Source organism: Dipodomys merriami, unplaced genomic scaffold (genome assembly GCF_024711535.1).
Source record: "Dipodomys merriami isolate MVZ:Mamm:240054 unplaced genomic scaffold, mDipMer1.0.p SCAF_134, whole genome shotgun sequence".
Classification (NCBI taxonomy): Eukaryota; Metazoa; Chordata; class Mammalia; order Rodentia; family Heteromyidae; genus Dipodomys; species Dipodomys merriami.
In genome coordinates this window covers 2131485-2153461 of record NW_027202649.1, presented here as the reverse complement: position 1 = coordinate 2153461, position 21977 = coordinate 2131485, and the positions used below count along the sequence as shown (strand labels likewise).

Sequence of the window (21977 nt, the reverse complement as noted above, 5' to 3'; positions counted from 1 at the left end):
CGTCTTCTTGACTTTTAAGCCGTCGTGACGTAACCCACTTCCCTCTCCCTTACCTTGAAGTGGGTTTTCTCTGAGCATAAATACAAGAACGGGGCATTCTACTTGGCAGCACCATCGAGTCAGGCGAATCCTGTGAGGCCAGCGGGGTCTACAATGTGCTGTCACCGTCACGCTCGTGAAGTGGGGGCCCCGAGCCCTGGGGGTGAGGGGTCCTGTCCGGGGAGTCCGCTCGACTCCTCCAAACTTACCATCCAGGAGAGGCTGGCTGGCGGGACCGATGTCCCCGCCAGCCCAGGAGCGCTGGGGAATTGGGTGGAGGATGGAGTCCTAGGCCCAACCTAGGGGACTTCTCCCGATAGGGGCAGGGCTGGTGCCATTCATCCGGAAAGGGGGTAGCCAGCGGTGACCACAGATGCAGAGACAGAACTTGAGATGAGAGGGAACGGGGAGGAAGGGAGGAGAGCATTCTTCCGAGGGAAAGGACGGTCTCGTCCCACCACTGAGCTTCTCTTTGTAGAGTGGATCCTGAGCAGCCCTTCGGCTAATGGCAGAAACCTACGAAAAATTCCCAGTTCCGAGAAGCCCGCCTCTTACTGGAGGATCGGAGTCCTATTGGCTGGCCAGTCTGCGCGCGGCACTCCGATTGGAAGCGGTGACTGCCCATCAAGCTTCCACCCCACGAATCCCAGCACTTCTCGGGGGTTGAGAAGGGGTCTCAGGTCCGAGGGAGCACACTTGCGGGTGCTACAGACCTATCGATTAAGGCTGCAAAACCCTCCTGTGCAAAGAACAGACTGAGACCTGTGGTTCTGACCAGGGAAACGTCAGTCAAGCGGTGGGCGGGTGCAAACAGCAGCCCAAGCACAGGGAAGGTACAAACTGGGCGGAGGAGGGGGGGAGGGAGCGGCCGGATTCCTCCTGATTGGTCCAAAAAGGGGGTGGGCCCTCCCTCTCGACTCTGGGATTGGCTGAGCGCGGGCCACGCCCCCGCACGCCAGCAGCCCTCCGCGCGAAGCGGGTCGTGCTCGGTCCGCTTCACGTCTGCGGCGGGTTCGGCGGGAAGTGGCTGCTGACGAAAATCGTCGAATACCGGGTCAGCTCCGACGCGGACCCAGGAGAGACACGGGGAGGGACGGGCCGCGGCGGGAGTCGGGCGCCCCCGCGAGCACAGAACGCTCCCTCGCCGCCGGAAGTGCTTGCGGCGTGCGGCGTCCCAGCCGGAAGTGTGGCAAATTCCCAGCAGGACCCGGAAGTGTGGAGCAGGTGCGGCTCCGGGAAGTACCGGTGGCCGGCCGGTGGAGATTCGGGGTGGACACAGGTGTTTGTGTGTCTTCATCTGTGAGCCGCGGCGCGCCCGGAGCCCCCGCGTGTCCGCGGAGGGTGTGAGGGGTGCGGGTTATTGCGAAGGTCCCACTGTCTGGGGAAAGCCTGCGCTGGGGACGCGTGTGATGGGGGGGGGTCCCCTGTAAAAGCGTCTAAGAAGTTTCTTTTGCTGCCCCTCAACCCCTGCAGGGATGTGCAGATGGAGGCCGGAGGAGACACTGCTGTCCCGGGCCCCGGGGGCGCCGAGGACGTGGAGGACACGCGGGGCCCCAGTGAGGAGACCGGGAACGCTGCCGGGGATCACCCGGGCCCACCCGATCCTGGAGACCCGGCCCCGGGGGAGCCAGGTACAGCCCCCTCCTCGCCCCCCACCCTCACACACACACAGACGGGGGTCCTAGGAGCAACCCCGGGGGGTTGTCATTGTTAGGCGAGGTGGGGAGTTCGTGGGAGACCCGTGAGGAGCCTCAGGGGCTGAAAGAAGGAGCTTGGACCGCAGCTGAGTCCGTAAGAGGTCAGGGTAGACTCACCGAGAAAGGAAAAGGGGAGAGAAGAAAATCAGAGTGTTGTCAGTCGATGTTCACTCCCCTACACAGTGCCATGGTCCTGCTTGGATCAGTGAATGAGTAAAAGACTGGGGACAGAGGAGGGACTATTCATTAATGAAGTGATAGGGAGAAATAGGAAGTTAAGTCATTGCATCGGGAAAAGGGATCCCCTGGAGGTCAGGGACCATTCATATTTTACATCATCAGAGATACTGGGGCGGGCGGCAAGTGTTAGAGGGTGTTTATAGTGATTGATAGGACAGGAGAATTAAAAGGATATTTGGAGAATCAGATGATCAGTAGGGGAAGATTTGACCTGCTTAGTGGATACGTACCAGTTGTCATTGGGGAAGTTGATGGGAGTGATTGAGAATCCTTGCTCATTTATTATTTTGGAATGAGTGGATGTTGATGGGACCATTGGAAAGGATTAGTAGGTATCACTGAAAACAAATCGGAAGCCCTTTCAGGACTTGGGAATTGACAGGTAAAGGCAATGACTGAGGGAGGTAGTTGGGTTTTTTGTTGTTGTTATTTGTTTTGTTTTGTTTTTGTAACAGGCGTTGTCCATGAATAACATTGAGAGAATATGAGGTCATATGGGATTTCCTGGGCAAATTACAGCAACATATCTTCTAATGGATAATAAATGACAGCTCTTGATGAGCAGTAAACATCAGTAGGAATAAATGATAGTGTAAGGGGAAGAAGAGGTGGGAATCTTTGAAGCAGTGGGTTGTATGAAAGCTACTGACAGTCATGGAGAAGGGCAGTGGAGGTCATCATAGCCCTGTGTGTTAGTGCTAGTTCATGGTTGTCATTAGTAGAAGAAAGGGTAGATAATGGTGTTAGCTAATTTGTAGATGTGGCAGTCAGTGAAAGTCATTCATATGGGTTTGGTTGGGATGTTATAATGTATCTGTGGAAGCAAATAGGGTTCAGTGACTGGGGATGGGGGGGACTCGACGATCTGGGTGACATCAAGAGAACTAACATCGCTGAAAATATATAAATGCTTGACTGCAAGAGTCAGTGGGAGGAGACTCATTAGCGATCAGTGGACATCAGTGGGAATAAAGGGGTTAGGGAAATCAGAAGTTGGGGAAATGATATAGAGAGAGATAGTCATAGTGGTCAGTGGTATAGATATCAGGAGATAGGGGACCAAGGGGACTATTGAAGGCAAAGGAATCCATGTTCAATCAGAAGCAATGGAACGCTTTAAAGACTTGGGGGTAGCCATTGTTGCCAAGGGAATAATTAGATTGAGACACAGTGGTGAGTGACAGTGAGTGCCAGTGACAGCATATTGGATCACTTGGCCACTGGAACCTTCAGTGTGAGTGGACATCATTTCCAAGGTCCCAGTCATCAATTGCTGGGAGTCACAGCCCACTGAGTGTCAAGGGAGATACCCCTCAGCAGGCTGAAGTTGGTGGGGGGCTGGAAACAATTGATGGATTCGGGGGAACATGGGGGTCAGTGGGAATCCACCTGCAGATGACTCGCCTTTCAGAGTCCGAGGCCAAGGATGAGCTGTCCAACCTCCTGTCGCCACTGCCCATGTCAGAGGCCCCAGCAGACACCTTTGAGCCAGAAAGGACTGCGGCCTCCGACAGGGTTCCTGTTCACAGCCCTGACATTGGCTCTGGAGGCCAGGGCGGGGACCCCAGTGACGAGGACTGGCGCTGCCAACGGAAGCATGTGTTTGTACTGAGCGAGGCTGGCAAGCCGATCTACTCACGCTACGGCAGCGTGGAGGCCTTGTCGGCCACCATGGGGGTGATGACAGCCCTGGTGTCCTTTGTGCAGAGCGCCGGAGATGCCATCCGTGCCATCTATGCCGGTAAGTGAAGGGTGGGGGGTGTGACTGGGAATGTGTCTGGGAGGGCTGGGGATCTGTCTAACGAGCTGTGGCTAGATCTGCCTGCCTACCTGAGCCACTGTCTGGCCACCAGAGGTGAGCTGGAGTGAGTATGCAGTCTGCCAGGGGTCTTCACTGAAGCACCCCTCTCCCCGCCATAGGCCTTTCCTGATCTGTCTCTCCCCTGACCTGCTCCTTCCCTCCCCCAGAGGACCACAAGTTGGTGTTCCTACAGCAGGGCCCACTGCTGCTGGTGGCCGTGTCTCGGACTTCACAGTCAGCAGCACAGCTGCGGGGGGAGCTGCTGGCTGTGCACGCACAGATTGTGAGCACATTGACACGAGCAAGTGTGGCTCGCATCTTCGCGCACAAGCAGAACTACGATCTCCGCCGCCTGCTGGCAGGCTCAGAGCGCACCCTGGACCGGCTTCTGGACAGCGTAGAGCGAGACCCAGGCGCCCTGCTCCTGGGTGCTGTGCGCTGTGTGCCCCTGGCCCGGCCGCTGCGGGAAGCACTGGGCACACTGCTGCGGCGTTGCACAACACCGGGCCTGGCCCTGTCAGTGTTGGCAGTTGGTGGCCAGCTGATAACAGCAGCTCAGGAGCGCAATGTGCTGGCCGAGTGCCGGCTGGACCCCGCAGACCTTCAGCTGCTGCTTGATTGGGTGGGTGCCCCAGCCTTTGCTGCTGGTGAGGCTTGGGCACCAGTGTGCCTGCCCCGCTTCAACCCCGATGGTTTCTTCTATGCCTACGTGGCACGCCTGGATTCTATGCCAGTCTGCCTGCTTCTGCTTGGCACCCAGCGGGAAGCCTTCCATGCCATGGCTGCCTGCCGGCGAATGGTGGAAGACGGGATGCGTGCCCTCGGGGCCCTGCGAGCCCTTGGAGAAGCTGCCAGCAACCCCAGCACCCACTGGTTAGGTGCCTCGGCCTACAGCGTGCAGGCTGTGGGGGCGCCCGGCCTCCGGCACTTCCTCTACAAACCACTGGACATCCCTGACCACCACCGCCAGCTGCCTCAGTTTACCAGGTGGGCCCTGTGCAGTTGGCCAGGTGGGGAGACATCCTGTAACTGGGGGGGCCAGCCTCGTTTGCATGTCTCATGGGAGACAGCTAGTTGTGTCCTGGGGTTGGGAACCCTTTTCCTTGCCAAGGACTGTCGTGTGGATATTGATAATGTCAGTTATGGGCCATACAGGATGATCAGTACAGGCAGATAGCCTTGGTTAGCTGACAGGAAATAACAGAACAATCCTGTGTCTGCTCCGTCATGCACCAAATGATTTCTAGTGGTTTCCCCACCCTTACCCGAGGGAAAGAATAGTTCTCTGATAATGGAGGTTCGACCACCAATGGAAAGGAGTCCCAGTCTAGTGGCACAAAGGGCCTAGTACTTAGGGAACCCCTGCTTCACGGGGAAAGCTTGGCCTCCAGGCTGCTGAGAATCCTCCAGTCTAGTGGTGGAGGCTCAGCCCCTCTCCCCCCCCTACTTAACTGAAAGCTCTAGATGGAGAAGAGATAAGCCAGCCAAGAAGGCCCCCGACTCACCTTGCCCTCTTCCTCCCTCCATCATGGCAGCCCTGAGCTGGAGGCTCCCTACAGCAAAGAGGAGGAGCGGCAGCGGCTGTCCGACCTGTACCACCGGCTACACGCCCGCCTCCACAGCTCCTCCCGACCCCTGCGCCTCATTTACCACGTGGCCCAGAATGAGACACTGCTGGCCTGGGTGAGTTGCGTCGGAGCCTCACATGATGCATTCCCCACTTTCCCTGTAATACATTAATGACGTCATTCAGATTCCACCAACTGCTCCATGACCGTGGTCATTTTACTGGTCCAGTGTCCAGTCCAGCATCATCAGCAAAAGCTTAGCCGACAACACCATCCTACTACTACGTACTTTCCACCACCTAAGACCTTGCTGCTGTGTGCAGCTTCTATATTCATTTTGCTTTTCCCCCTTCAGTAGGCAGAAGCCTTTTAGCAAACATCCCTTGAATTTTCCCATTCAAGTCCAGGAATTTTCCCATTCAAGTCCATGACTGAGTCACCCAGTCTGACTACTATGGGTTGGGTCTCATGTTGTGTGCTCTATCTGGAGTTTCCTTTCTGAGTTCCTGCCTCCTTCTCTTGTGGCTCTGTTCAAGAGTAGTTCCCAAGGAAGCCCAGTCAAGGTGACCCCATTGGGAAACGAAGTCTCTGGTAGTTTATTAAGTAACTCATTGTACATTTGTCGGGGGCGGGGGGGGGGGGGAGCGGGGGGGGGGGCCTTGTTTTAGGCTGGGGATTTTATTTTGATTTTTAAAACTTTCACTTCAAGTAATTTTCCACTTAAGAAGTTGCCGGTCTAGTTTTCAAAAATTAACACGAAGAGGCCCTTTCACTTCATTTCTCCAAAAGTCAACATCTTACAAAATCACAGTAACTTACCCAACCAGGAAGTTCCCATGGCTGCAGTTCACAGTCAATCTACACACTTCATTTACATTCCACAACTGACCATTTGTGTCATTTTAATGGTCCAGAATGTGATCCTGGGAGCACATACGGGGATTTACTTATGGTGCCTCCCTTGTCTCATTTATTCTGGAACAGTTCCCAGTCTTTTTGTCTCATGGCATTGGAACTGATGAAAGTCAGTTTGTAGAGTGCCCCTCAGTGGTGTTTTTCTCATAGTATGTCATGATCTTATTGAGATCTGCCTTTGGGCAGAAATCACCCCAAAGTGATGTGTACCTTTCTGTACATCTTGTTGAGAACATATGATGTCAGTATGTCCTGTGGATGATAGATTATGTCAGTGTGTCCTGTGGATGATGTCAGGCCTGGCCACTTTGTCAAGGTGGTGTGCTTCACATTTCTCCACTGCAAAGTTAGTATTTTCCTCCTTGTAATTAGTACATGCTTGTCAGTTATGATTACTATACCAATGTCATGTCTTTCATCATTCTTTTCACTCACTCATTGTAAGTCATTACTTACTTGGACTTGAAATGGTTAACAGTCTCATGTTTCCCCAATGTTGCTTTCTAACTCTACCCTCTTTTCTAATTTTATACTTTGAGATTCTAAGAAGGAAGAATTTTCCTTCTTCTGTTTATTTGTTAAGATTTTCATGCTATATAAATGTGGTTTCATGGATTTGTGCTTAATTTAGCGGGCTAGAATATCTTTTCTAACATGTATTTTGGTGCTGAATTTGTCTCTGATTTAGCTAGTGGGAGTCCTGCATTAGCCAAAATGGGACCTGTGTCTCTCTTAACGCATTCCTGTTAGCTTACATGCAGTCCTAGACTCTGCCATTTTTCCAAGAATCTTCATGCTTTTTAGTAGAGAATAACATTCAGAGAGCAAAATATTAAGTCAGGTGGTCAGGAGAGACCTCCGTAATGGGCGGGCCTCCAAGTGGAGAAAAGAGGTAGCGGGCCACATGGTTATCTGCAGGAAGAGGACACCTAGCAAAGGGAAAGGACTCTGCCAATGCTGCCAGGATTGCCAAGGCCCCCTGTGCTTGAGGGACAGGATGAGCTGCAGCAGGAGAGAAGGGCGGCAGGTGAATAGGGGCAGGGGAAAAGTACTGCTGACCCATGGAATCGGGTCTTTCAAGTTGTTGTGAAGATAGAACTTGTGTTCCTCTTAGATTACTCCTTGGCTATAAATAATGAAAACTGAGATGTGTAGAGCAGCAATTGTTCACTCACTGTGCAGCTCTATGACTTTTATCCCTTTCTCACAGATAAGCAAACCAAGGGCTCTCAACAGTAACATATAGCACCTGGCTTACTCTGTTTTTTAAATTTGTTTTCTTTTTTCCAGTCCTGGGGCCTGGAACTCAGGGCCTGGGCTCTGTCCCTGAGCCTCTCTGTGCTCAAGGCTAGTGTTCTACCACTTGAAACACAGCACCACTTCTAGCCTTTTCTGTTTATGTGGTACTAAAGAATCAAACCCAGGGCTTCATGCATGCTAGGCAAGCACTCTACCACTAAGCCACATTCCCAGCCCCCTGGCTTACTCTTGCCACAATATTACCCACTAACCTGCCTTAGTTGAGAGTCCATTCAGCCCCAGGTCGGAGTTGATGCCATCTTCATCTCCCAAGCTTCAGGATGCAAACCTAGGACTGGGTTCCAGGGGACAGGACTGTCCATAGCTCACTCTAGCCCATCTGATTCTGTCTCCTCCCAATCCCTCCAGGTGACTTCCAAATTCGAGCTTTATACATGCCTCAGCCCCTTGGTGACCAAGGCAGGTGCCATCTTGGTTGTGACTAAACTGCTGCGCTGGGTGAGGAAAGAGGAGGACAGGCTCTTCATTCGTTACCCACCCAAATACTCCACACCTCCAGCCCCGTCTGCAGACCACGCTCCCCACAATGGCTTCTTCACGGGACTCTAAATGATGGAGCTCCCAGACTGTTGGGAGCTACTATTTTTGTCTGTTACCTTCTGTCTCCACCCTGGAAACGTGGATGGGGATCCATCTGTGGCTAGTCCCTATCTCCATGGACAGCTGGGGACAAATCTGAGGATGTTCCCACACCTGGGAGATGGGCAGCAGCAGCCAGGGGCACAGGCTGCCTGCCTTCTTCCACCCTTCATGTATCTGCACCTCTGGGAAAGCCTTCAGTCCTTTTCCCCTCCCTCTCCTGGACCTGCTGGACTTGGATGTTACTCTAGCCTGCCAAGGGCTTCCCCTCCAACATGCTTCAGAAGTCTGGGACTCCGAGGGTGATCCACAGAGGTTCTAGAAGGGGGAGAACAGAGGCCTGAGAGTATTTTAAAGAGAAAATGACACAAAAGGCCTAAAATCCAAGCCCCACTAAGTTTTTCCTTGCCCTCCCTGTACTTCAGTTCATTTTTTACCCTTCCACAAAAACTGGGCCCCATCATCTTGAGGAGGAGGCTGGCTGTCAACTAGGACACAGAGCACATGGCTTCTCCCTACAGTGGCTGAGATCTGGACTCTACAAAGTAGAGAGGTGTACGTAGCTTGTAAAGCCCTTCTTCCCCGTGAAACCGAAGTGACTTTTTCTTCTAGGCTCCTTAAAGAAGATTTATAAACAGAAAGGGTTGAAACTCTCAAGTACCACATGGTTCATTCACATTGTCCCCAACCTAGCCTACAACAAAATAAGCGGTCTAAAGAGGGTGAGGCCTTCCTAGACTGGTGTGTGTGTGTGCCTAACTCTCACTCCCCCACCGCTCCATACCCTACCACTGCCCTAGTTCATACAGTCAATGGCGCGTGCGCATACGCACGTGTAAGGTCAGCCGGGGCGTGGGATGTTCTGCGCCTGCTCAGAGCAGAGCATCCGGTTTCCTGGACGCTGGTATTTCTGGACTACGTGAGCCTAGCACGCATGCGCGCTGCCTCCCACCGTCACGTGCCCCACCAGCACTCCTCCGTAAGGCGCCTGCGCAAGCCCCCTGCTGGAAAACGGCGGGGAAGCCGGAGCCTTCAGAGGAGGAGAAGTGGCGGGAATCCCCGGAGGAGGCGTCCACGGAGGAGGCGGCGGCCGCAGGTACCGGGGGACAGTGGGCTGAGCCCCTCTCCCGGCAGAGGGGAGGGAGGGCCTTGTTGTTGTTGTTTTAAATAAGTTTTTAAGCGTTTTAATATCAACACTTTTAACCGTTCCACGAGGTGGAAATAAATGAGAAGCACCTTGTGATGTGGCCCGGATGGACTCAAGGGAGGGCTGCCGGGATCCACTGTCTACGCCGGTCCCTCCACGTGCCTCGCTTTCAGCCGGGGAGGGCGGGGTGCGCGTGCGCACACACACACACACACACACACACACACACACACACACACGGGGTGCGCGCGCGCGCGCACACACACACACACGGGATGCGCGTGCACACACACACGGGGTGCGTGCACACACACACACACGGGATGCGTGTGCACACACACACGGGGTGCGCGCACACACACACACACACACGGGATGCGCGTGCACACACACACACGGGGTGCGTGCACACACACACACGGGGTGCGTGCACACACACACACACACACACACACACACACCGTGGTCCAGCCCCCAGCCTGGACTCCGCTTCACTCAACATCTCCATCCTCCAGGTGTCTGTGACTTGTTTGCCCTGAGCAGGGCCAGGAAGGGGCGTCCGGCCTAGAATCCAGCCGAAAGATCTCCCAGCGCAGGGCCCACTGGGTGCCGCGCTAGCCTACGGTTTTCTTCTTCTCTCTTTCCATTCTAGAAAGCTTCTCAGTGTACAGAAGTAGAGGAAAAGTAGCGTGAACACCCAGCACGCTTCTCTCTGCTTCAACAGAGGACCTTGTCTGCCTCTTTTGTCTCCCCCTTCCCACATGTTCTTTAAACCACTATATTCACAAACACGGAAGGTTGCACCTGGTAAGACCTATCGATGCAAAAATCAAAATAATGATGGGCTGTTTGTGTAATTTCCAGTCCTTGGATGTGAGCTCTATTAGAACAGAGACTTGATCACTATTTCCTCAACCAAGACCTGATGAGTATATAGACGATGCTCAGGAATTTCATAATGTGTAACTAATGCAGTCACTTTAATCCAGAGTTTGTCTTAGATTAGAGCCACAGGTGACAGACTGTCAAAAAAAATGATACAGATGAAATACAAAAGAGATCCCATTAAATGGGTCTCCAAGAATGTTAAAACAAATTTTGATGAAGACCTTGAGGATTCCTCACAGCCAAAGTTAGGATTACTTTCCTCAGCAATAGAGAAAAAAAAAAATATATATATATATATATATATATCAAATTACCAATACTAATCCATCAGATTGGTGTTGTATAAAGGGAGGGATAATACCAGCTCTGATGACTGGTAAAGCAGGTCATCCCTTGCCTCACTGAGACTGGACCAGCGAAGGATTCACTAGGGGCAGGCTGACAGGGTATTTTGGTATCTGAAGTGCCACTCCACACCTGCAGCCACCATGCTAGGTCATCAAGAGAGTTCACAAATGTGAGCACCGGGTGTGGTCGGTGGCGTGTCAAGGAAGACTAAACACAAGGAGGAACCAAGAGAAATGGCCAAGTTTCAGGACCCCCGTGCCTGCAGCAGAAGGCCTGTGAGCTAGACTTGTGCTAGTCATAAAAGTTAATTGTAAGTGGATAAGATCATTTTCCCAGGCACAGAATGAGAACTCATATTTTTATTAGTGAAAGGCTAGCTGAGATTGAAAAAAAGGAAGAAAAGAGATTACTCAGTACAGCCTTAGAGCATTACACAGTATAAAGTGTCTGAATGATCAAGGCGTAACAGCTATGGACAGTGGACAGGGATGGGGGAGGAAGGGAGCAGGACTGAAGGCATTTTTTTTGTGTGTGATATATCATTTTATTTTTCCTTAAGGAAAATATGGGTAGTGCTATCTATGTTACTTTAAACTCTAAGGGGAAAAGAGGGCAATTTTTGTCATCTGAGGATTACAGGTTAATAGCAAGTGATATTAAAAATCTGATTTTTGTTGTTTGTCCGGCTCTTGCTTGGTAGATTTCCCTCTGTAATAGGAAATGCACACTAGTAAATTAAATAATTATTAGTGAATCACAATGTCTGAAACTCGGGGGTTAGGGACAGATGGAGTATCTGTCCCAAATGGGAGCAATGTAGCCTATTTCTACAACTTTTGTGTACATCTGAAGTTATTTCAAAATAAAATGTTTAAAAAGGGGCTTGTACTCCCCAGGTGGTTGTGTAACATGGAATTTTTTAAAATTTGTATCACAATAGTAGGTTTTTTAAAGGTGTACTCATTCACCCATGGCCTTCTCATGATTAGTCCAGAAGGGGAAAAAAGCAGTAGAGAGGAAAAACACAGAAGGAGCTCTTTCAGAAATAGTTTGAAAAGCTAGCTGCAAAAGACAGGTAGGGGCAATTAGGGAAATTCTGTCTGATGATCATTAACCTTTCTCTAACAGTAAATGACAGGAAACAAATGTTCACCAGCAGGAGACTGCTTTGAAACCATTGTATATATGTGCAATGGAACCTTTTGTCACTGGTAAAATGAACAACTAAAAATGTCACCGGTATACGTGGTCAAGTACAAAATACAAGATTGTATAACACAGTACTATTTACTTAGAAGGAAAACAGCTGAGGAACTTGGGGTAGAGGGAGGTTTTCCCAGTCCACAAGTGCAGAAGCACTTCTGCAGTCACTTTGGCAACTATTGCATTTGTAGACTCTGCCCAATTTTCACTGGAGTGGAGTGGCTCGTTGGCATTGGACCTTTACTTTAACGGTCTAAGATTTTCCTGTGTTTTGTAGCTTGAATTTTAGAAGTAACACGGGCTTATGTTGTATATTTAGTTAACAAAATGCACCTTGTTCTCAATCAGGATTTAAAGAAGACCTATACACAGTAATTATTTGAGGTAGACATGAAGCCCTTTTTAATATAAGGGTCTCCCTCTCCCCCATTTTCTCCTTTACAGTTTCTTTGTTGAAGAAACCAGGCTGTGCTGAGCATTTCCAGGGGCATAATTTGACATGTTCATCAGCCCTTTGGAACCTGCCTGGCATAGTTCCATTTTTGTGTTTGTGTTTGTGTGGAAAAGACACCTCTCATAAGAAGTGTCGAGATTCTTCCATCTAAAGGTTTGTAACATCCAGTTGTCCTTTTTCTTTTTTCTTTTTCTGGTCCTGGGACTTGAACTCTGGGCCTGGGCGCTGTCCCTGAGCTCCTTTTGCTCAAGGCTAGCACTCTACTACTTGAGCCACAATACCATGTCTGGCTTTTTCTGTGACTAATTGGAGATAAGAGTCTCATGGACTTTCTGGGCTTCATATATCAGTTTCCTGAATAGCTAGAATTATAGGCATGAGCCACTGGTATCCGGCCCTTTTTCATGTTTTAATGTTAGTAGCTGTGAATAGCCATTCGATGTGAAGTCTTTCTGCCCTATTGCATTGGTAAGAACTTCATATTGACCTTCAGTAATGACAGCAGCAATAATGCATCCTCTCCCTGCACCCCTGAGTTTTATGAAGGAGATTCTGGGAGTGTTGTCTTTTGACCCCTCCTGAATGATTAAGAGCCTGATTCATCAGTCACACCATGAACTTCAGAGAACAAAAAAAGGTTCTTAAAGGCTCTTGCTCTGGCTGGAAACCAAAATCTTTACTTGGCTTGAAGTCTAGCGTAGAGGTGTGCACTGAGATCATAGGGACTTCCTGCCATTCCAGTGGCCCTGGGTCTTTTCCTCTGTCACTTCTTATTCCCAATGAGTCCTATAATCTGGGTTTTCCTCTCCACAGGGCAGGCCAAGTCTTCGAAGATGAATGAAGACTTGCTGGCCACGGTGAAAAAGCTGCAGAAAGGTCCTGTGTCTTGTGTCTGTGTCTTGCTCTGGTGTATTGGGTCCAATGGCTCAAAACCCAGCCTCCTCAACCCATATACGGGGGGCGGGGTGGGGAGGCGGGGGGGGGGGGGGGGGGGGAAAATGATCCCATTTCCTTTACTCCCTCATAATTCCATCCTGTAAGCCCAAACACAGACAGCCCATGGTTCCTGATGTTTAAGAGGATGGAAAAGCATGTCCTGACTTCTTATGTGTACACACACACACACACACACACACACACACACACACACACACACACACACACACACACACACACACACACACACACACACACACACACACACACACACACACACACACACACACACACACACACACACACACACACACACTGCACAACCACCACCACACACCATATCATCCATTTTCCTGACTTGCTGTTTTTAAATTCTTAACTTTTTAGATTTTTTTTTTTTTTTTTTTTGGTTTGTGTTGTTTAAGAATACATTCATGGGCTGGGAAGGTGGCTCAGTGGTAGAGCGCTTGCCTTGCATGCATGAGACCCTGGTTCGATTCCTCAGCCCCACATAAGCAGAAAAAGCTGGAAGTGGCGCTGTGGTTCAAGTGGTAGAGCTCTAGCCTTGAGCTGAAATGCTGAGGGACAGCGCTCAGGCCCAGAGTTCAGGCCCACGACAGACCAAAAAAAAAAAAAAAAAAAAAAGGAATACATTCATGGATGTAGATTCTTTCTTCCTATGGCAAAGGGCAATGCAGATGGCTTTGACCTTGGCGTGCCCTTGGCTTTGCTGGGGAGATGGCTGGCCTCCAGGCTGGAGCAGAGTACAGCTGGTGCTGGAGGTTGGTTAAAGCTTAGCTTCCTCAGCTTCACCTGCTGTCATCCATGGCTCCAAACAAAAGGGAACCTCCCCCTCCACGCTCCCCCTCCCACCCCCCCGCCGAATCGCACTGTGGCTGCACGTGGGATGGTTGCCTGCACTAGAGTTCACAAAGAGATTGCTGGAAGCAAATCAGAAACCAACTCTGACCATCAGCAGTAAAACAAAAGACCTGGGTTGTTTTTTTTTTTTTTTTTTTTTTTTTTAAATCAGTCATGATCGGCACCATGGACAGAGCTCTGTCTTTAGAAGTATGCAGAGTTGATGACCTGGGAAAAAGCAGGATGGGAGCTGATTAACTCCAGAATGTTTTAGGGGTTGACAGTGAGACCCAGCAGGGGTGGGGTGGCTATAAGCCCCACCTCTGTCACTAACCTGGAGAGGGACGAGGAGAAAGGCTTCTCCCTACAGTGACAACTCTGTCGCTGGGGAATATACAGGGTGCCTCCAGCCACATAAAGCAGAGTTTCCTTTGGTTCAAGCGGATTCCACATTGCCCGGATGACAGTTGTTCTGCCCAACTCAGACTGCCTGGGGGCGGATGGGAGGTCACTGCTGTGATCACATCCTGCACTGATCTGTGAGCTTCTCACTCTGGCCCAAGAAGCTGCCCAGACTGGCCTCCAGCCAGGCCAGCCCCTCGCCTCGCGTCTTAGAAGGTGCCCATTACCTTCCTGCTCTTTACACCCATCTCCCCTTCGCAGCAGGCACTGCCACCCAGATTGACTTCCATCTCTTCGTTGGACATCCATCTCCCTACCCAGAATACAACTCCGGCCCGGCCTCTCCCAGGCCCCAAGCCACAGCTCAATAAATAACAAGTGGTTGACAGCGACAGAACCCCAGTACCAGCATACAGCCCTCCTCCCTCTGCCTGGGCCACAGGGCCTCTGCCTTTTCTGGCTCAATCTGTTTTTCTTCTCTCCAGAGGGAAGCCTGGAGCCTCAGATCAAGGACCTGATTAACCGTATTAATGAGCTACAGCAAGGTAAACTTGGGGCCTCCCCCTGCCCTTGCAGACTGGCCAACAGGAAGGCCCTGGATTTTGAATGCCTCCAACTCCTCATCTCTAAAATCCAAGAGCCCCACCCCTACCCAGGCTGCTAGAAGATGAACACACAGTGTCAGCCTTCCCCAGAGAGCAGTGAGGCCGGACCTGTGCTCACTCTGTCTTCTTCCCTTTGGCTCAGCAAAGCAGACATCCAACAAGGAACTAGGAGAGGGCCAAACTCTCCAGGAGATCCTGCTTCAACAGCTAGACTCCTGTAAGTGAGATCAGAAGAGGCAGGGACTCTTCTGACCACTGCTGACGGGGCTGTGGGGCCACGCCCTCTCCCTGCAATGCTCCGAACCCACACAATCCAGACTGCCTCTTGCTGTGGGAAATCATCTCAGCCTTCAGCGCAATCCTGACAAGGCTGCTTTGATGGTCCCACTCTCTTTCTGTCCCTCTCACTCTCCTGCTTGCTTTTGGATTTTCTTCCAGAACCTCTATTTTTTTCTTTATTTCCTCTAATGGGACACTTATTTCTTTTTAGACATCCTGTGATGTGTGCATCTAGCATCGAGGGCTGTCCCTTCTCTCACTGGCCACAGCCACAGAACTGATTTTTTTTCTCCCTGACTTTTTGGAAAGCTGAGGAGTATATGGAACTCAGGATTCAAATGTCAAAATAGAACACTCAGAATTTGGGGGCTTTAAGACAAATTCATCTTTGTTGGGATGTCTATCCTTGTGTTAATGAGTAGAGCGCTCAGAATTTGGGGGCATTAATGCTCTACTTTATCATTTGTATCCTGAATTCAATACATTCCTCAGCTTTCCAGGAAATCAGGGGGAAAAAAACCCAGTTCTGTGGCTGTGGCCAGTGAGAGGAGAAGGGACAGCCCTCGATGCTAGGATGAACACAGGAGCTGCTTCTGACAGAAGCTGTGCATTTATCTTTGTTGGGATGTCTTTGTGTTAGTCGTCTCCTCCACATAATATTTGTATATTCTTCAGCACATTGACTCCTGGCAGGGAAGGGTGGAGGGAAGGGGAGGAGGGGTCAGGATGGCCCCCATGGGAGGTGAGGCAAGGCTAGCATGAAGTCTCTTCACCTGGGCTGAACAGAGCATTCTGGGTGCACTTGGACCCCTTCCATCAATTCCCTGGGGGCTGAATGTGCCACTGTGTTTTCCAGTGAATGGAGAGGAAGCACACCTGGAGGAGGTCTTGAGAAAGAAACAAGGTATTTGCCACTTCCTGTATCCTGCCCTGCACCTCACATGGGAACCCACTCTTCCTGAGCAGCCACATGAGAAGCCCTGAAACCTGAGCTCTTGTCTGTGTGTGTGTGGGGGGGGGGTGTCTTACCTCTCCTTAGATGTCTCCTTCAGCTGCTTGTTCATTTCCAGGAGACACCCAGACTCTCCCAGGGCACTCCACTACCCATTGCAATGTGGGGCTCCTTTCTTTGCCCACCCCCTGTCTCATCAAGAGCTCCTCACGGCACCTCCTTGGTTTCCTTCTCTCCACAGAGGCACTGAAGATCCTGCAAGATCACTGGCACAAAAAGAAAAGCAAGGCTCAGTGGTAAGAGGCCCTTCCCAGGCTCTTCCTCACCTCCCCCTCCAGCAGAGGAGAAAGCATCTTGGTAGGACACACACTCCTCATCTCCTTCTCCAGAAAGTAGAGAGGGAAATTCCTTCTGGCCAGGCACTTGTCCAGTTGCCTCTTATTTTAGTGGTGGTAAGATTCACTCAAGAGCATAGTCACTCATTGCTGATCATTATTATGTCATCTTTCCCCACTGATCATCGCTTCTATGTGCCCTCCACCTATCCCTCTAGTTTAAGGTCAGTCATCCACTAACTTTCCCATTCATCTACACCCATTCATCCATTCACCTACCCATATATCTGCTCAACTATGCGACTAAGTCACCAGCCAAGTTAGCCATGTCTTCAACTTTCCATCTATCCAACCGTGCATTCCATCTTTTCTCCCTTTCTTCTTTTTTCTCTTAGTAAGCCATTCTTTCTTATTTTTTCCCTAACCATCCATCCAGACATGTGGCCATCCTTCTAAAAGTCCTTCCATTGTTTTTCCATCCAACCATCATCTCTACTCAGCCATCATTCCTCTAGCCAATCACTCATCCAATCAACTGTTCTTTTCACTGTCTGTCCACCCTTGTCTTCATCCTTTGAGCCTTTGCTTAGCACATTTCTAGGGTCAGAGGCTGATGTTCTCATGCTGCCTGACTTTGTGTGGAGAACTTTGATGAGAGGTAGTGACTGTGTGTACATGATTAACCACGACACATGCATGCTCTGATGGATGTTTGTGTTCATGTATTTACTTGCTCTCACAATGACCCTCATAGGAGTTAATGTCACCCTCCCGTTGCTATACCATTTTATGTACGAGGAAACTGAGAACCATGGGTGGATTATATCTAGCCTTCAGATCATGGCTGTAGAATCTATGATGAAAAAAAATCACACCTCTTAGGAATTTTTCTTGGGAAGCCATGAAATGGATAGAGTAGACAACTTGACAGGTTCACACTCACCTGAAGAAAGGTGATGGATGAAGATTGTGAGCAGAGCGCCAACCCCCACTCCCACTGGAGACTCGGGGCTCATCAGGGTGTGCCTTAGGGTGGTCTTTCCCTCCCCAGGAAGCACTTGGTGCAGAACAATGCAGAGCACCTCCCTGACAAGAACACTCAGATGGCAGAGACCCATAGAGAGGATGCTGGGACACCCCCCAAGCCTGGGTGTGGTGGGCCTCTGGGGGGAGGAGCGTGGGAGTGGGCTGCACAGCTTGTGGGAAGGAGGGGGCACGAATGAGGAACCCCAGATCCAGAGGCTCTGGGGGGCTGGGTATCAGCTCTAAACTGTGATGTCTTGTTCTTGGATGTGGGCCCCAGGTTGGATATGGGAGAGCAGCTGGAGGATCTGATGTACCAGCACAAGGACCTCTGGGAGTTACAGGTGAGCCCGGCTTCTATGTGCCCGCTGCTCAGGCCCAGCACTGTGGAGAGCCGGGGCTCCTTTCTTCCTGCCACCTTTGGTTTTGAATCAGGGCAACCCGCCTCCCCCCAGCTTGCTGAAGATGGAGCTGTGGGAAAGCCTTGCTCCAACTGTGGCATTTGCAGCGGGCAGCGCTGTAGCAGGGAGAGGCAACAGTGACCCTCAGGGCAGGGCACAGCTGTTACACACACACACACACACACACACACACACACACACACACACACACACACACGGGGAGGCAAACCCAGACGCTAACTGAGAAACCGTGGGGCAGGCCAGGAGCGGGTGACACGTGACTAGAGGGGCGAAGCTGTGCCTTGTGGGTGTGGTGTGTGGCCTCGGCATTTCCCCAGAAGCTGCCCGAACGTAAGTGGGAAGAGGTGAATTCTGAGCTGTTCACAGGGCCTCCTTCTGCAGCAGAAGCAGTGCATGCGTTCATAGTTGAATGAATGAGCTGATGTAGTGCAAATTGCCCGAAGCGCAAAGGGGGAGGGCGGTCGGTGTAGCCAGCCAGACGGACAGATGGACGGGCCAGGGGCCTCTGACCTCACAGGTGCTGGAACAGCGGCTGACCCAGGAGATACGGGCCCTGGAGAGAAGCCTGCAGCACCTGCTGTCTGAGAGTGAGGCGGGCGCGGGGCGTGGTATGGGCGTGGCCCGCGCTCCAGGGGGCGGATGGGCGTGTTCATCTCGGGAGAACGGGGTTGGATGTTGTCAGAGCTCGGGGGCGTGGTCTGAGCTCTAGGGGGCGGGGGCGTGGCCAGCTCGCGGGCGGGCAGCGGGGTTGGGCGTTGTCAGGGCTCTGGGGCCGTGGTCTGAGCTCTAGGGGCGGGGGGCGTGCCCGGAGCTCGGGTTGGGCGTGGCCTCGCTGACACCCCGCCCCCGCAGGGCAGCAGCTCAGCGCGCGGCTGTTGGAGGTGGAGCGCTCGCCGGGGGAGTCGCTGGGCGCTTGCGCGGAGAACAGGTGAGGTTAGGGCCGCGTCCTGTGCGGCGTTCCCCAGGCCTCTGTGGCTTCCTCTGTGCCCCCCGCCGACCCCCGCTGTCTTCCCTCTGCGCCTCTCCACAGGCTGCAAGCGGAGCCCGAGTCCGCAGAGGAGAGGTAGGCGCCCAGGGGACGCCGAGGCGCGCGGGGGCCCCGGGGGGCCCCGGAGGGAGGCCTGGGCAGCAGGGGTCGGACACCGGGCCCCGGCCCGCAGCCTGACCCCGCTGCCCGCAGGCCGGCCGTCGGCGCCCCCGCGCCCGCCTCGAGGAGCGGCTGGAGCCGCAGGTGGAGCTGGCCCTGAGCGCGGCCCGGACCCGCCCGCCCCGGAAATAAAGACCGCGATTCCCAGGCCCCCGAGTCCGTGCTCCCGGCGCCGCTGGGGGTGGGAGCCAGGGCGGGGAGCCGGGCCCCGAACGATGCTCCCGAATCCGGGCGGGGTGCCAGGGCCCCCGCGCCGCCTGGCCGCGGGGCCGGGGCTTCCCGGGGTCCCGCGGCACCCCCCCGCGATTTGCTCCCCGGAGCTCGGCCCCACGGTGGGGTCGGCCCGCGCAGTGCCCTCCTCCCACACTGCGGGCACCCGAGCCCGGGCCCACCTTCCGGGCCGCCAGGGCGTTCCGCTCCACCCCTGTGCTGTGCTGTTGGAATGAATGGGCTAGAAAGAAAGCAGCGTGACCAACAGGAGAGTCGTGGGCCGGGGCGGGGGGGAGGGTCTGGGGGGGCGGAGTGGAGCCGCGCGGGGCCTCCTTTGAATCAAGGCTTACACAGCGCTTGGCACAGCTTGTGTTGGCCTTGGCCATCCTAAACGAACCAGGGAATAAAGTATATTCAAGACCTCCAACTCCTTCCCCTTCTCCAGCCCACATCACCCTGAGAAAGCATGCCAAGCTGCCCTCCCCAGCCCCCCTTCATTTCCTTTACTAAATATAGGATTGTTTTTTTTAATGAAAAGCAAAATATTCAAGGCTGGAGAGCTTTATAAAGAAGAAAGGTTTATTTCGGGTCCTGGCTCTAAATGTACAGGTGTCAGAGGCCACAGATGGTGGTAGCTGCTTGGCTGTGTCACCACAGGATTCACATGGCAACTTAATCATGGGGTCTCCACTCAGAGGCCCACCTCCTCACAATGTGGTCAGATTAAGTTGCTGCCTGGAGGTGGGTATTCAGTTTCAAAGCATGGAAACTTGGGAGATGTGTAGCACCATAGCAGTGAGTTAAGATCAAAAATCCATTTCATTCTTCCAAGTCAGATAGCATTTGTTGAGTGTTTACCCTAGCCTTGGCCTCTGGAAAGTCATTGAGAAAGTAGTAGAAACTGTCATGTCAACTTCTGCCATCAGAGCTTAGGCAAGTCACACTGCCCTGTGAAAAGACCAGCTCAGTAAATAATAGCAGACACACAATGCACCAGTGGGAACTACCAGGCCTGAACTGAGGCCGTTAGTGTTTTTCTTGGATTCAGTTCCCGTTCTCTGTGTGACCCTCTTGGGAAAATAAAAAATCTCCTACCAACCCAAGAAACTTCCCTATGAAAAGTAGAAGACAAAGAAGAGATTCAAACACAGAAGACGAAATTAGAATGGCCAATAGACACCTGAAGAGATGTTCAGCATCTCTGGCAATAAAAGAAATGCTGACCAAAACAACACTGAGATTCCATCTCACCCCAGTTAGAATGGCCATTATCAAGGAAATAAATAATAACAGATGCTGGCAGGGATGTGACCTAAAGGGACACTTTTACACTGTTGGTGGGAATGTAAACTTGTTCAACCACTCTGGAAAGCAATATGGAGGTTCCTCAACAAACTAAGCACATAGCTTCCCTAGGACCCAGCAATTCCACTCCTGGACTATTTATACAATTGACCACAAACCAGGCCACACAAAAGCCACCAACACAACCAAGTTCATTGCAGAGTTGTTTACAATAGCCAAGATATGGAATCAACCTAGATGTCCCTCGCTGGATAAACGATCAAGAAAATGTGGTATGTATACACAATGGAATTCTATGTTTCCATCAGAAAGAATAATATTGTCCCATTTGTAAGGAAATGGAAAGACTTTGAAAACATTGTATTAAGCGAAGTAAGCCAGGCCCAAAGAAACAGGCTGCATGGTTTCTCTCATACGTAGTAATTAGAATGTGCCTATAAATCTACATGTAAACACAATGGATAGTAAAAGACAAATAATTACACTTGGACATGATTAATTAAACAGGACTTTAAACATTCATACCAAAGGAGGATATTCTTAGGAGAGGATCACAGAGGCTCAATAGCTATGTGCATATAATCATACAAAATTATGTTTATCGAAATGAACTCCAAGAAATGGAAATGAGTTTTTATTTTACTTCTTGTGTTGTTTTCTTTTTTTTTTTGTCATTTGTTTATTCTCTTTTGCCGCTGTTTTTGATCTCTGTACTTTTTGTCTTGTAGATAAGTTTTATCTGTTTTGGTGAAGGTAAGGGAAAGCACAGAAATGGTGGGACAAAGGTGAACTACTTCATTAGGGATACACACTAGACACTATGTTGAAAATGAAGTATACAACTTGTGGGGAGGAGGGTTGGGAGAGAAAGAAAAACGGAGAAAATAAGGGAAAAGGTGACACTTTTCAAAAAGAAATGTGCTTAGTACCTTACCTATGTAACTGTGACCCCTCTGTACATCACCTTTACAATAAAAACCAATAAAATAATTTGGGTGTCGGTGACTCACACCTGTAATCCTAGCTACTCAGGAGGCTGAGCTCTGAAGATCGCAGTTCAAAGCCAGCCCAGCAGGAAAGTCTGTGAGACTCTTACCTCCAACTAACTACCAGAAAAACGGAAGTGGCACTGTGGCTCAAGTGGTAGAGCACTTGTCTTGAGCTGAAGAGGTCAGGGACAGCGCCTAGGCTCAGAGTTCAATAAAATAAATGAAACAACAAAAACAGAACCCGAGCCCACTGTGCTGAACAACAACTTGTCCTAAAATAAGCAGACTTGGCGCGGTCACATACAATTCACC

At 51.3% G+C, this 21977-nt stretch overlaps 2 protein-coding genes across 13 annotated transcripts; both read left to right on the top strand.

Annotated features, from left to right (window-relative positions):
* The first annotated feature begins 836 nt into the window (after positions 1 to 836).
* On the top strand, positions 837 to 11219 carry LOC138825094 (vacuolar fusion protein MON1 homolog B-like). Of its 10 annotated transcripts, none has more exons than XM_070019479.1 (6): positions 837 to 872; positions 1513 to 1670; positions 3388 to 3717; positions 3945 to 4764; positions 5313 to 5460; positions 7929 to 11219. In XM_070019479.1, exons 2-6 carry the CDS (start codon positions 1523 to 1525, stop codon positions 8127 to 8129), a joined length of 1647 nt encoding a protein of 548 aa, XP_069875580.1. In that variant the 5' UTR covers positions 837 to 872; positions 1513 to 1522; the 3' UTR covers positions 8130 to 11219. The 10 variants fall into 10 exon arrangements, with proteins under 10 accessions (XP_069875580.1, XP_069875577.1, XP_069875573.1 ...); XM_070019476.1 differs by lacking the exon at positions 837 to 872 and adding an exon at positions 1030 to 1263; XM_070019472.1 differs by lacking the exon at positions 837 to 872 and adding an exon at positions 1030 to 1263 and having other exon boundaries at positions 3372 to 3717.
* Positions 9178 to 19303, top strand: LOC138825095 (synaptonemal complex central element protein 1-like). Of its 3 annotated transcripts, XM_070019480.1 has the most exons (11): positions 9178 to 9255; positions 13013 to 13075; positions 14884 to 14943; positions 15146 to 15220; positions 16139 to 16186; positions 16476 to 16530; positions 17873 to 17936; positions 18532 to 18601; positions 18867 to 18942; positions 19045 to 19077; positions 19195 to 19303. In XM_070019480.1, the coding sequence occupies exons 2-11, from the start codon at positions 13033 to 13035 to the stop codon at positions 19259 to 19261; spliced, it is 591 nt and encodes a 196-aa protein (XP_069875581.1). In that variant the 5' UTR covers positions 9178 to 9255; positions 13013 to 13032; the 3' UTR covers positions 19262 to 19303. The 3 variants fall into 3 exon arrangements, with proteins under 3 accessions (XP_069875581.1, XP_069875582.1, XP_069875583.1); XM_070019481.1 differs by lacking the exon at positions 15146 to 15220; XM_070019482.1 differs by lacking the exon at positions 9178 to 9255 and having other exon boundaries at positions 15151 to 15220.
* Positions 19304 to 21977: the final 2674 nt, after the last annotated feature.

What these genes read in the sequence shown, in the direction of transcription:
- LOC138825094 (XM_070019472.1), top strand. Translation starts at nt 1,515, where the DNA reads ATGTGCAGATGGAGGCCGGAGGAGACACTGCTGTCCCGGGCCCCGGGG. An exon ending in CATCCGTGCCATCTATGCCG is followed by an intron (nt 3,718 to 3,944) that starts GTAAGTGAAGGG and finishes TCCCTCCCCCAG; the next exon opens with AGGACCACAAGTTGGTGTTC. An exon ending in CAGCTGCCTCAGTTTACCAG is followed by an intron (nt 4,765 to 5,312) that starts GTGGGCCCTGTG and finishes CCATCATGGCAG; the next exon opens with CCCTGAGCTGGAGGCTCCCT.
- LOC138825095 (XM_070019480.1), top strand. Translation starts at nt 13,033, where the DNA reads ATGAATGAAGACTTGCTGGCCACGGTGAAAAAGCTGCAGAAAG. An exon ending in GGTCTTGAGAAAGAAACAAG is followed by an intron (nt 16,187 to 16,475) that starts GTATTTGCCACT and finishes TTCTCTCCACAG; the next exon opens with AGGCACTGAAGATCCTGCAA. An exon ending in GCAGCACCTGCTGTCTGAGA is followed by an intron (nt 18,602 to 18,866) that starts GTGAGGCGGGCG and finishes CCGCCCCCGCAG; the next exon opens with GGCAGCAGCTCAGCGCGCGG.